At 37.4% G+C, this 14,692-nt stretch overlaps 1 protein-coding gene across 3 annotated transcripts in view; it reads left to right on the top strand.

Annotated features, from left to right (window-relative positions):
* Positions 1 to 14,692, top strand: part of LOC117429531 (mucosa-associated lymphoid tissue lymphoma translocation protein 1-like) — a 23,293-nt gene extending 8,601 nt beyond the window's left edge. For all 3 annotated transcript variants that reach the window (XM_058998841.1, XM_058998838.1, XM_058998840.1), the window contains 11 exons: positions 21 to 196; positions 688 to 784; positions 2,276 to 2,311; positions 2,417 to 2,620; positions 6,079 to 6,256; positions 6,475 to 6,549; positions 7,936 to 8,063; positions 9,704 to 9,853; positions 10,729 to 10,883; positions 11,990 to 12,109; positions 12,463 to 14,692. In XM_058998841.1, the coding sequence (XP_058854824.1) occupies positions 21 to 196; positions 688 to 784; positions 2,276 to 2,311; positions 2,417 to 2,620; positions 6,079 to 6,256; positions 6,475 to 6,549; positions 7,936 to 8,063; positions 9,704 to 9,853; positions 10,729 to 10,883; positions 11,990 to 12,109; positions 12,463 to 12,801 (1,658 nt within the window). In that variant the 3' untranslated portion in view covers positions 12,802 to 14,692. The remainder of the gene's footprint in view (positions 1 to 20; positions 197 to 687; positions 785 to 2,275; positions 2,312 to 2,416; positions 2,621 to 6,078; positions 6,257 to 6,474; positions 6,550 to 7,935; positions 8,064 to 9,703; positions 9,854 to 10,728; positions 10,884 to 11,989; positions 12,110 to 12,462) is intronic.

The raw sequence follows: 14,692 nt of genomic DNA, 5'->3' as shown, positions 1-14,692 counted from the left end.
GCTGTTTCTTTGCCTTGTAGACATACCCCTAACGTGGCAAGGACAGCCACAGATAGTTGTGCATCCCAGGTCAGTCACTATAAAGCACAATGAGGAGCTTAAGTTGCTGAGCATTGCTTTTGGAATCCCTCCTCCACGCTACCAGTGGTACTTGAACGGGAATCTGTTGCAAGATCAGACGAAAGAAACACTGCTAGTAAGTATTGCTGTAGTTTTAGAGTGAAGATGTGTAGGCTTGTCAGGTGTGTGTCTTGAAATGTACCAATTAGAATACCTGTATCTCTTAGTTTGTTGGTCTAATTGGCTGAACTAACTGAAGAGTCTGATAGTTGCTTGTAAAAAAAAAAAAAAAACCCTTTGCTCCTCCTCTTTTGAAGTTGTCTTGTTAGTTTTTAATGTTTTGTTAAAGGACACCATTTTACACTATTTAGATTAATAAAACTTTATTTTTTTAATGCTTCTGCCATAAAGAGGGTGATCTACAAAAAAAACAGGTTTTACCAAGTAGTGAAAACTGAGAATAATAATGACAGATTTAAAGCTGCACAAATTCCTGTTTTTCTTCTTGTGGTGAGGTGGAAAATTTCTTTCATTTGTTTTTTTCAAATGGTGCATTGTCTCAGATTTCTAATACCCTGTTGTTTTTTGTGCCATGTAATGTAACCTGGTGGCTGTTTTTTTGTTTAGATAAAGAAAGCGGATAAAGACCATCAAGGGACCTACCTGTGTTCAGTTTCTAATGTGCTTGAGGAGACCTGGACTGAGCCAGCTGAAGTTAATATAGGTAACAGTGATACAAATTCTGTACGGTAATATGCATGACCTGTGCATTTATTCTCTTTTTATAGTTGAAAGACTTGTCTTTAAGGTTCATATTATAGTGACTTCCTACATATGACTGCCCTGGATGGGGCCATCTAAAAGTAATTGTTAGACATGTGGACATTATGTACAAAGTAGAAAAGTGGTTTCATTGTATTTAGTATTTTTATGACAACAGTCATATGGTATAGACATCGTCAGCATTGTATTGGGTAAAGTTGGGGAAAATGTATTTGGCTTCCTTTTTTAATGTAGATCAAATGACAATATATACTATACAGACAAGCTTCTCTCTTCTAATATGCCGTTACCAAATTCATACCCAGAATTCAATAAGAAGCAATATGAATCTTTTAGAAATCACACCCCAGTGTTATGATTAAGGCCCTGTGTAAATCAGGAAAAATATATATATATTTTTTAATATTCTTAAATAAAAAAATTATTTGTATTTCATACAAAAAAAATTACATTAACGAAACTGTACAGCTCTGCTGTGTGACTGCGTGTACTATTCGCCATGCACATAGTGCTGTTCAGTGATTGACTATATGCAATTTAGGTGGGAAATTAAAATACTACACAGTGTAAACAAAAAATGGATGTCTCTAAAAAGGCTAAAAATGTGTCTGCAGCAGATCGCGTAAAGCAGTATCAACATTGTATTTGTTTTGCAAGGCCTAAATAGTTTGAACATGCATCTGATGAAGAACTGAAAGCTGTCCTTGCAAACCTACAGGCTGTTAATTACAACACTGTTTCACAAGCTATTGTAAAGTGCTTGAATAACTTTGACATTGATTTTGATGTCGGTGCATTTATCTCTCTATTTGCTGTTTTTTGTTTTTTAAACTGTACACAATTTATAAAATAGTTCAATGCTCATTCAGTGAAATACGACACATTACCTGTGACACTCCCGTGAATTAAAAAAAAAAAATCCTCAGTTTTCACAAGGCCTTAGGTATGACATGAAAACATGATTTGTGATGGTGTCTTACATGTTTTTTCATGTGGGGTTGTGGATGAAGCTGGAGCAGGGGGGTGGGGGAGGGTCATGTTGGTATTTCATTTTTTTTTTTTTTTTTGGTATCAGCTTTTCTTTCATATCGGCATAGCGGGGGAAGTGTTACTTTTCCTTTAAATTGGGTACATCAGCAGGAAGTTGGCAGTTTAATCACACAGAACAAAGGACTCAAATTGAAATCAACACCATGGTGTTTTGGAGGGGGGGTTACAAACACATACAGTCCACTATGTTAATGTTGCAATGGTAACTTCACATCAGTTATTGCTTGTGAATAAAGCACCACCTGAGTAAACAGATGTCATATGCACAAAGCATTAATTCCCAGAAGGAGTCTCTTCCTTTAAATGTGAGTGGGTCTTATTTGTTTGTGGTTTTTTTTCTCTCCACTGTGATCTATATCATCACGTAAACTTTTTCTTTTAGAACCTCCTAATAAAACCACAACAGGGAGATGTTATGGTAAGTGTAATCATTTTGTCAATTTTTTTTTTATCTACTTTGTCTGATTCTCTGAGCGTGAGAATTTTTAAAATTTAAATACTTTTTTTTATTTTTTTTTTAAAGCAACAGACAAAGTAGCTCTTCTTATTGGCAATCTGAATTACTCCAATCACCCGAACTTGATTGCGCCCATGATGGATGTCCATGAGCTGGCGAATCTGCTGCAGACTCTGAACTTCCGTGTTGTATCGCTGCTCAACACCACCAAAGAGGAGATGACGGCTGCAATCCAGGAGTATGTGAAACTGCTTGACAAAGGGGTTTATGGTGAGTTCTGGCTTAAAAAAAAAAAATCATTTTTACAAAACCACCCTCTGTACAGTGGCTTAAATATTGATTCATAGTGATTAATTCCAGTTATGTAATTCTCCTCAATGGTCAGGCCCATGTGAGTAATCGGTTATTGTAAAACATTAGCAATCGTGTTGGTATATTTCCAACAATGTGTTTGTGTGTTCACAAGAGAAATACAACAATGCTGTCTATTCTTAAATAATTCATTGTTTGGTGAATTGGCCCAGGCACATTATTATTTTTTTTTTTGTGTGTTGCCTACATGTAACAAGGGTGATTTATAGGTCTTTATTTTGTGGCCCCTTGCATTCCTGAGTTGAAATATTAGAATAACCAGCATATTAACCTGTAGGTACAAATTGCTGCCGAACACAAAAAATAAAACCATCGTTCTGAATACTATAAAAGGTTTTCATTTTTCCTGCACTGTACTAGGACTCCACTTCCTGCTCGCTCTTCCGCTTTCTAAATTTGCACAAGAAGCACGTCGTGTTTGTCATGAGAGGATTCCAACTGATAAGGGGTTGTGTGTTATATGGATAGCAAAAATCGCAGGTTATTTCTCTTTTTCTGTATAATTTACTTCCCTTCTGTCCTCCTCATTGCCTTCATCACATGACGGGGGTTGTTCTGCAGAGGGAGGAGGTGGGGATCTGTGTGTGAGCTCACTGTCTCTATTTGAGTACGGACCAGGTTAACCTTAAATAGACTTTGCCCACGCCTGACTGCAGTTTCAGCAGAATCAATCGCGTCTTTCGTAATACTGTAGCTTTAGTAATACTGTAGGAATAGTTTACTCAGCAAATAATACACTGGCCGGTGAGCAGTATGATTGCTCAAATGTGTTTATACAGCGAAAGTGATCATTTGTGACTTGCAACATCATTCACTTGTTTTGGTAAGACCTGGCGACTATAAACACAGCACTGTACGGTACTTAATACATGAGATCATAGTTATGTTTGTGAGAAATGCATGCAGTACACATTGAACACATCATCCCCCCTTTTTTTTTTACCAATATGGACTTGTTGCTTCCCAAAGAATGGGAGACATTGCATGAGTAACCTTGTTGAAGTGGGTCCTTATAAATTCTCTGAATCGCTGCGTGCAAATCAGATTGGTACTTGGCACTTGCAGGGTAAAGTGGATTTCCATTGGAAACAAGGGGGTATATTTACAAGGCTTTTCCATCAGTTTCAATGTTTATTCTACTGTTAATAAACTTCTGAGTAAATTTCTAAGTTTTCTACCTATTTTTGAACATTTAGAATAAAAAAGTGTCAGTTTTAATGGCACTCTTATTTATTAATTTTTTTCCAGTGTGTTCATACAGTAGTTTGCGTCAGTCTAAAGTTACACATACACTGAAGGACGGGGGTGTACTTTGTTATTTTGGGCCTCTTATCAGCGACTGGTTTAGGTGGTAGATAAGTAGAAGGGGAGGGTCAAACGGGGGAACTGCATACTTCACTAAGTATAGCCATGACTCATTGCTAGACAGCTTCCCCATACTGTGTTAGAAATATGTTTTAATTTCTCTTTCTAGTGAGCTAGGATTCATATAGTTATATTGAAGTGTTCACTCGACTTGTAAACCTCACCATAGATGGAGCTATGCCAAGTGAACAGTGTTTGCTGTCTGGGCATTATTTCTGCTCTATTAGAACTCGATACAGTGGACTGATGCTTTACGCTGTGTAAAATTTAAAAAATAAATAAATAAAACACCTTGAAATGACATGACTTGGCTTCAGTGACCCAGGAGGCCCATACTAAAATTCCTCTACAATTGAACAGCCTGTCAACTGTTCTGTTGTTCCACTGTGTCTAACCTTGGCCTTGATCTTTTTAGTTACAGTAGAGCTGGATCACGTTGTACACTGCTGACCTAAATGTAACTTGGTTTGAATAGAACAATTCTGCAAAATGCTGCTTTTGGGGTTGTTTGTTTGTTTGTTTGATTCCGTTTTTAATAAGATTTCCCATCACAGCTCAAGAGAAAACAAACATTTTCAGACCGTTCAGTTCTCTGTAGTCAGCAGTATTATTATTATTAATAATAATGTGTTAAGAACTGAAAACCAAAAAATAAATATATAAACCATGATATTGCTCTCCCACCTTGAGATGTAATAATTTGTGAGCTGATGCACAGGAGTGTAAAGAATCCGGAGATCCTGGCTGGCAGGGGACAGTGTCACTGCTGGCTATGGCAAGGCCTGAACAAGCTACTGGGTCAGTGTGTAGTGCCCGTGTCATGTCAGGGAACTGTTTTCTATTTCTGCCTCAGCTCCGTGTTTGGTAATGAGAGAGCTGTGAGAGCACTTCTACTTCTAATTTTTTTTAGGTACGTTTTATCTCCGACACCAAGCTTTTGCTAAGTCTTTTTAATGCTACCTCTTCCCCCAAAGAATAAGCCTGGTGTGTAAAGTGAAAATAATAAAAGTGCACAGTAGTTTTATGAACCGTTCAAGCTTTTGCTGGTTTTATCTACACACCATAGTACACTAAATTAAATAACAAAAAACTGTAAAGTTAGAACAAGACTGTTGGCTAAACACAAGTACATTTCTGCTGTAGAAAGCATGTCTTCACACCCACTGGATATGCTGGATGCTTAATTTAAAAAACATATTTTACAAAAGTGAAACACCAACAGAATACTGAGTAAATCTTGAATTGATAACTGATATAAAAACCCAGCTAGCTGTTTTTATAGTTTAAAAAAATACAGTATAGCCGTATATTTAACAACCAAACTAAACATCAGTCTTGACAACTGGTGATTTAAATGGGTCGAAGTGAGGCCTTAAAATAATATTTTGCGCTTAATTTGGAAATGTGTGTAATTAAGAAGCAAAAACCTGTTTCTCAATATTTTACTGCAGTATGAATATTCAGTTTGACTAGCGCTGCTCTGTCATGAAGAAAGCAACAGCAGGTCTGCGTGTAACTGCTTTTTATTTTGTTTGATTAACCACTTTCCAGAGAAAGGAAAAGGAAACTGGAAACTGCATTTCTCGGTGGTTTGTGTGCCTTTTGTCAGTCTTGTTTCTTGCTTTTATACGTCATGCACACATCAAGGCTCTGTCTACTAGCATTAAATCACCTGCAGTGGTTTCATTTCCTTTTCTCAATAAATTCAATTATTTCCATATCTTTTATTTATTTATATATGTACATATCCATTGTTTGTAAATGCAGAATCCTATAAAATTAGTGAAATTAACATGGCTATAAAATTAGACTAATGTTCCAATGAGAAGTGTCTTTATCTTAAGTCAAAGTTAACAGTAGGAACCAAGTAGATTCAGCCTTTGGTAGTCGAGCTAAAATACTTGGTATAAAATAACAGCAAAACATATCCTCTTTCAGACCTGCTTGATGAGGTTTAAAATATAAACGCATGTATTCTTGTGTTGTGACAGCTTTGTTCTACTATGCTGGGCATGGATATGAAAATTCAGGTAGAAACTACCTGGTTCCCATTGATGCTCCCCAGCCATACAGACGAGAGAACTGCATCAGTGTGCAGCGAACCATGCAGCAAATGCAAGAGAAGCACACAGCACTGAACGTTGTCTTGCTGGACACATGTAGGAAATGGTAAGATGTTTGATTACACTTTGTCTTTAAATTTAGACAGTAGGTGCCCCTTATTGCATGTGTTGTTGTTTCCTGTCCTTATTTGAAATTATTCATTTATTTAGAACTTTTGCTTTTGGTGTAGTTTGTTATTGTGTGGGTGCTCACTAAGAAAATACAGTAAGCATCAAAGAATTGTGAGGTATTTTAATGATTATGATGTCATTGTTTTTCTTAAGGTACAACAAGGATTGTGCGCCTTCTGAAGTAAAGTCACTTGTACCTTTTGGCAACACAGTGTATGGATATGCAACGTAAGTTTTTTATAATTTATTATTATTATTATTATTATTATTATTATTATTATTATTATTATTATTATTTATTTCTTAGCAGACGCCCTTATCCAGGGCGACTTACAATCGTAAGCAAATACATTAAGTGTTACAATACAAGTAATACAATAAGAGCAAGAAATACAATAACTTTTGTTCAAGCAAAGTACAAGTGTGACAAACCACAATTCAATAATACAGCAGATAATAGTGATAGTTACATCAGGATATGATTAAATACAAAATACTACAGGTTAAACACAGTATTACAGTATTCTGAAGTACAGGATTAAATGCAGTAAAATAGGGGGCAGATAAGAGCAAAATAAAGCACATTTAAATGAAGGGTGATAGTGTCCCAGGATACAAACAGAGGAGTTCTACAGGTGCTGTTTGAAGAGGTGAGTCTTAAGGAGGCACCGGAATGTGGTCAGGGACTGGGCAGTCCTGACATCTGTAGGAAGGTCATTCCACCACTGCGGAGCAAGGGTGGAGAAGGAGCGGGCTCTGGAGGCAGGGGAGCGTAGCGGAGGTAGAGCCAGTCTTCTAGTGCAGGCGGAGCGGAGAGGTCCAGTGGGGGTGTAGGGAGAGATGAGGGTCTGGAGGTAGCTGGGTGCAGTCTGGTCAAGGCATCTATAGGCTAGTACAAGAGTCTTGAACTGGATGCGAGCGGTGATCGGGAGCCAGTGGAGTGAGTGGAGTAGTGTGGGTGAAGCGAGGCAGAGAGAACAATATTAATATTATATATATATATATATATATATATATATATATATATATATATATATATATATATATATATATATATATATATATATATATATAATATATATATATATATATATATATATAATTAATATTGGAATAAATTCCTCTTTTTTACAACTGAATTTCTACCCAATTTAAAATGTCACCTCACCTCTGCAACCAATCAGACGACCTCTAGCAAGCCAGTTGCTTTTTCGCCTGCAGAACCAAACTCGAGGCCAGTGCAACACACCAAGATTGTCAGCTCTGCACAATAATATCCGTGCTTACATAACTCATCATGCACTGCATGTTGTGATACTTTTACTAAGAGCCACTAGTTCTGTAGACCTACTGTTATTGGTATGTTGCAGCACAGGTAATTGGCCGCAACAACGCACAATGTAATATACAATGTTTCTAGCATATTTACACTAGAAACGTATCCTTTTAGCAAGTGCTTTTTGAGTGGAAACCACACTGTTAACTGTATTTTAGCATGGAATGCGATAAGATCAGTGCATGCAATGAGAGCAGATGTGAAGCAAATCTTCTTTTAATTGAACTCACTATTGTTAATTTTACTATTAATGTCTGTTAATCTTCGTTGTTCTCCAGGAGTGAAGACGCTGAAGCCTATGAGGTCCAGGATGGCAGTCGGAGTTCAGGAATCTTCACAAAGTACCTCAACAAACACATTCTGCTAGAGGAGAAAGTTACTCATGTTCTTGAACAAGTATCTGAGGGTAAGCGTATTTCTGTTTTGCTTACGGTATCGCCACAGCAGTCTCTCTGTAGATCTGTCAGTCTGGCCTACATATATTACAGATCTACACTATGGAATGTGTTAAATGTTAACGAATGTGTTTAACAATAGCATTTATAAAAATCTTATGCATGATATATACCAAATGTATGCAACTTCTTTCCGAATTACCAGCTTTGTAAGAAGTATGTATAGTGTGCATATCATACGTTTTTTGAGGAGCTTTTAAAAAAATGTAAAGGAATTAAAATAATAAGGGATGCATAATCATTGCTGGGGCTTTCCACTCTGCTTTGCCTGTGTGAGGCCTGCCCCCTAGTGATGGGGAGAGTCATTCACACCTTGTATGGATACACTCGTGGATCGGAGTGCTGTTGACAGGATGGATTAGGGGGGTTTGGTTGATGGTACTTTTGCCTAGTACTATACAGAATGTACTTATTTAAGGGACTCCATTAAGACTGTCTGTCTGGGTTGATTTCACAGTCTGTGCAGGTTTAAAGACCGCCCAAAAAATAACAAACATTTTCGAGATTCAAACTATTTGATTGTTGCTACAGCAAGGTGTTGATCAACACGAAGGGGCTGGCAATGGTACTGCTGTTTTTGTTTTTTGACTGGTCTCTTTGGTAACATGACACAGCTTTGTATGACTGATCTGCGTCTGCAGTGACCTCATTCTCTAGTAATTCACACTAGTGTCAGCTTCCAAGCGGAAGAAATTTGAGAGCGCTTGACCTCGAGGTGCTCGGCAGCTGCTCTTTTACAGTACTTGCCTGTCCACTCTGTGCTGTTTGCAATTACAGAACAAGGAAGGTTTATCCATGTCCTCCAAACTGGAGTAAATTACCAGAAAAATGGAAATGTGCATGTAAGGCTGACCTCCAAGAACTGTACTGAGAGAATGATTGAAAAATAAGGCAGAACTTCCAGATTAGAATTTGCTGAACAAACACTATATAGCATTATAAAGGGTACTTTTATCATTTAGGAATCCAAACAACTGTCTGCCTTGCCAAGATATAAGTTAGTTAATTTATTAGTGGGAAAACAGCTGAGCTGTCATACCTATGTAATTCACTTGTGCCTGACTGGTCGGCCTTTGTTTATAAAGTTTGTAGTAAAAGAAGTGTAAACAACTTTCTTTCGCTATTCATAAAAGCTATCATGCCTCCTGCTGGGAAATTCATGTTTGCATATTGTGTTGGATCAGGTCCTAATGTCCTTGTGTCACCCTCAAGGAGCCAAAAGTTCACCTAATTAGTGACTTGATTGTACACTGTCATTCAGCAGTGTATGAGTGATTCTACAAAGGCGAAAAATATATAAACTCAGTATTCAAATGCACTTTTACTACGGTAATTTTTTGTTTTATTGTGCTTTTCCTGTGGTTCTACTATGCACTTACCATAGTTTACCATACTTCACTGTTCTTTACAATTGTCAAAAACAAACAGCCATCGAGGGTACATGAATCCTAGGTATCCCTTTACTTGTAACTCGGGGGTCTGGAGCCTCTGCTTTTGAGAATAAAGTATAGTGTGAAAATATTTAAATCACCTGAGTAAAAGCAGGCTTTACAAAAATAAGAAAGCATTTGAAATGTTCTCCTCTCTGCAGATCTAGGAAGAGATCCCCTGATTATTGGAAAGCAGGTGATGGAGATTAAACACACACTAAATGAGCCCCGTGCACTAACTGACCGAGTCTGCACTACAGGACACACTGTCGAGCTCCGGGAAAGGAACCTGAACTGGAGTCGGGCCAACGGTGAGCAATCGCATTATTCAGTAATGTGCTGTAAAAGGAAGCTGTAGCCCTTGGCCCTTCCTCTATAAAAGACATAAAGGCTTTGTTTTGTCAAACTTTACAGCCCCAGGCTGTTCTGTTGAGCTGTCCAATCCAATGTGGAAATTGTGGGTTGGTTCACCTGGGTACAAGTGAAAGACTTTAACAAATATTTAACAATTATTACTATTTTGTTGCGGGCTACATTATACAGGAATATTTGAACACAGAAAAACTCCCCTCCTACATAAGTTCTTCATTGTTGACTGAAAGAATATAATGAATGCATTCAAAAGTCATTAGAGAACGAACCAGCTGTAATGTGTCTGAAAAGCTGTTTCCAAAGTAGTAAAAAACACATGGCATAGTAAAAGTGAAGTTGAAAGTTTAAAACTTTACTTGCTCTCAAAGTATTTTTAGACTTTGCAATGTTTTAATCCAGTAATTACTGTAATGGAAAGAACACCTTTTAATGTTACAACATTAGAACCAAATTACTAAGTGATATATTTTAAAGACTGCATTTAAACTGTGTCCCTCACAATATAAGTGAATGGAGGTGGGGAGGCAGTCTCTTGATTTCCTGGGAAACTCATCCCTCGCAATCAGAATATCTATCTGGTCCCAGTTTAAATCTATTGTGTAGGTTTTTGGGTGGAATCAATAACAACTTGAGATGCAAAAGGATTAAGAGAGACAGGTAGGTTTGGTGGGTTTAATAAATGCCAAATATACCACCTCAGAGCTAATTAAGTGCAAGTTAGAAGTGCATTAAATTGCAGATCAGCTGTCCTCGTAGTTCTAATCCTTACAGCCTGTTTCACAGCTTATCTGTTTGATACTCTGTTCTTTTTCAGAGCTGCCTGAGAGAAGGGTGCTGAAGTTCCCTTGTGGTACTGAAGTGGAACTCAGTTTCTCTGCGTTATTTTCTAACATGATTACAGTGTTTGCTACAGTGAAGAAGACAGGGTGGAAAACAATGGACTGCAGTGTTAGTCTACAAAGTACACCAGTAAGTACGATTCACCTTTTGGCCTGTAATATATTTTATTATTATTATTTGTTTCTTAGCAGACGCCTTTACCCAGGGCGATTTTAAATCTACTTTTCCCTCAATTTAAAATGAACTATATAGTGTTGGAAAGATTTCAGAAATATATTGTATTTATCTTGCTCTTATTGTATTACTTGTACTGTAAAACTTGAAATGTATTTGCTTACGATTGTAAGTCGCCCTGGATAAGGGCATCTGCTAAGAAATAAATAATAATAATAATAATAATATTGTTTCAATATAGTGCACTACTGTCTGTAGATAAGCTGTTGGGAGGAATTACTCCTGTTGAGGTTGTATAAAGTAGCTTGCAGTGTAGCTATTTTTCATAGACTAGACTGTGTGTGAAGACAACCATGTTACAGCTGGGGCCCATCATCATTTATGCCCCAGAAAAGTATTATATTACTCTATAATTAGCTTCCCAGATCTTCCAAGCAAATAAAAGCAAAGCCCTTGGATCAGCTCCTGCCAACTCCAAGATGAATAATCTTTCATCCAGCCACAGTGTACAGAACACATGGATCTGTTGAAGTGGAAAGGCTCTGTTAAAAGAAAGCCTACAAGTTTCTACTTGGCTAGTTACGTCAGCATCGGAATGTGGGATGGGGGGGGGTCTGTACCATTTAGCCATTTGAAAGGGGATGGGCTGAGTGTCATTGTCGGTTCATATATTATGACCTTTGGCAAATGCCAGATCATGAAAGTTCAATACGGTGTATATTTGAAACCTGGCCTTGCAGGCAGATCCATCTTTGTGTATGTACTGGGGACCCCTAGTGGTTTACCATGGAAGGGGAAATACAGTAAAGTCAATTCTACAGTGTGATCAATTGTGCTGTTCAGTGTATTACTTTTTCTGAAGCTTGTAAGCCATTGATGGAACTTGTTTGATCAAATATTTTAACAGAAAAGTAGATGTTAAAAAGGATATCATCTGTGTCAACACTGCAGACCAGTACGCTGCTCTAAGATAGATTATAACTACAAACCGGTAATCTTTTCCCTACACATTTGTATGCGTTTTCCAGTGCAAGACCAGTTCTTTCATCTCTTTTCATTAGGTGATGGAGGATGTGTTCTCAAGCAGTGACGACAGTACTGGTGGAATGGGCTCTTTGCTGCTAAGTGGTCCTGACGACACTGACTGCAGTCTCAGGCTGAGCGGTCTACAGAAACTCAAGGTGATTGCTAAAAAAAATTGCAACATAGGTTAGGAATGCACTTATAACCTACACGTCCTGTCAGACACACTCTCTCTAGCAAACAAGCAATGTTTTTTCAGATATCAGTTTTGTTTTTAATGGGAAGGATTTAATGTGATGGGAACTCGCATATCTTCCTCAACTGGGACAGGATTTTTTCCTGACCCAAGGCTTGAACCCACATCTTTTGAATCTAGCGTCACACCATAAAGTCGTGAGCCTCTGCTACTCTTATAACCTTGCTGGCAAGACACTGAATAATCACTTCATGAAACAACAGGAGCCGTTTCTTTTCCCTGATTTAATATCTTTGTTTTGCCTTTGTTTTATAGAGGAATTTGATATTAAAGGTGAATTTGCATTACACAAGCATGGACAGCAGGCAGCGAATGGTGGAGAGCAAGCAGGAAGACATTGGAAAACCTTTAGTTGCCAAATGTGAACTTCTTCACAAGTCCGCAAAGCCTTTAGAAAGACGTGAGGGTAAAGTAATGGCCGCCACATTCCAGGCACCGCCACAGCGGGCAACAACGCCATTGGGTCAGCCTTGTAGGCCATCGACACGCAAGGCAGAAAATACTCGGGAACACAATGAGCCAGAGGAAAATGATGAGAGCGAGTTACTGAACCTCGCTTTCAGGTCCCTGGGACAGAAAAGCACTTGCACTTGATGAAGGGACAGCATCTCTACAACATGATGACGTCATTTATTTGCTGAACATTTTTTATTATTATTTTGCCTAAACTTTTATTTAACGTGTATGTTATACTAAACTATTTTGGAGTTGTATGAAGAGTCAAACTTATTTTATATGGGAGATTAATTGGGGACATAATGTAAAACATCTGATGGGAGATTTTTTTTTTTTTGGTATATTGTATATTATAATAAATACTGCTTTAGAATAGACATTAATGAAACGGCAGTTAATTGCTACATGTAATGTCCTTTGCTTTCCATTAGTTGTAGAGCCTCCTCAGTAAATAAATAGCACAGTGATTGCTACTGACTTAACTATACCATTTCTATTTCTGGCATTTAACTGTACAATTATGACTTTAGTTGTATCACTTTCTGGTATTATCTTGGAACAACCCCTTTTTTTTTTTAAATCAATGTATTAGTCTAAATTGTAATGGAGATTAATGCCTGTTAATGGTTAATTGCACAGACTGTTAATGGACCGATGTCTGGTGAAACATGTAAAATACAGACTTATGAGGACTCACGAGTTATACATATAGTTACGAATGTGTGCATTGCCTTGCTGCCAATTAAAAGATAAATAACTGTTGATATTACAAAACTAGTAAGAATGATCCTAAGCACTTAAATAAAAATGTTCTCAAGTATTAGCTGTTTTATTGTAGCTTTTGAAAACGCTAGTGCAAACTTTGTGCTGGGCAAAATCCCAGCCCATTTGATATTCTTTTAAATAAATGTATATTGCCGGTAGGATCTGTAAAAAGAGTAGCACCACAGAAACAAAGTAGATTCTGCATAACCCTTTATTCTAAGAAATAACCTAGGATATTCATTTAAGACCACATTATTATTATTATTTATTTCTTAGCAGACGCCCTTATCCAGGGCGACTTACAATTGTCACAAGATATCACATTATTTTTTACATATGATTACCCATTTATACAGTTGGGTTTTTACTGGAGCAATCTAGGTAAGGTACCTTGCTCAAGGGTACAACAGCAGTGTCCTCCACCGGGGATTGAACCCATGACCACATGCACACATACATGCACCTTAGTTGTTACTTGCTCATTGTGGAACATGGCTTCAAACTTAACACTGGGTTAAATGCTTTGCAGATATGTCCAAAACTGTTGTATTTACTGGAGCACTGTAGGGTTATGTGTATACAGTACTCCATGATTTATTTGTGATTTGAATATGTGACTTTTGGGTTGATTTCATCATCCTGAACTTCACCAGGCAAAGTCACAGCTGTATATTTAGAGTATTTTACAGCACTGGCAAATTACCCTGGATTGCACCAAACATTTGTCCTGTGGTTATTCCACAATTGCCTTGAAAAATGTGGTTTATGCAATCCAGATGTGTACAGTGAAATGCTCAAATCCAGATGTGGTTTCTCCTGGGATTAACCCCTTATCTTGTTCATACAAAACATTACCATGTCCCAGGTGCACTTTGACTAAAAGGAGTTCTGTAATTGTGTAATATCAGGTTTAACAAAATATCAGTGTCTGGAATGTTTAGCTGGCACTGAATGTCTTTTACCCTGTAATCAATAGTATGATTTAAAAAAAAAAAGAAAAGAAAAAAATCAAGATTAGCAAACAGTCAAGTCTAGAAACACTGTTTTAGTTTTGATGCAGCGCAGTATCTCTGCGTATTATATCAGTTTAGAAGTTCTCACTTGTTGCATTAAATCTTGGTTTAATTGTGGTTGCACTGTTCTGCTGTACAAAACTACGTATATTGTACATGCCAGTACTCTGAAATGTTTAATAAATATGACTAATTGTGATTGTATTGTTTCTGCTTTGAACGCTACAATAATAAAGGATTTTTAAATGCTG

Source organism: Acipenser ruthenus, chromosome 24 (genome assembly GCF_902713425.1).
Source record: "Acipenser ruthenus chromosome 24, fAciRut3.2 maternal haplotype, whole genome shotgun sequence".
Classification (NCBI taxonomy): Eukaryota; Metazoa; Chordata; class Actinopteri; order Acipenseriformes; family Acipenseridae; genus Acipenser; species Acipenser ruthenus.
Note: the sequence above shows the minus strand (reverse complement) of the source record. Positions and strands in the feature narration are given on the sequence as shown.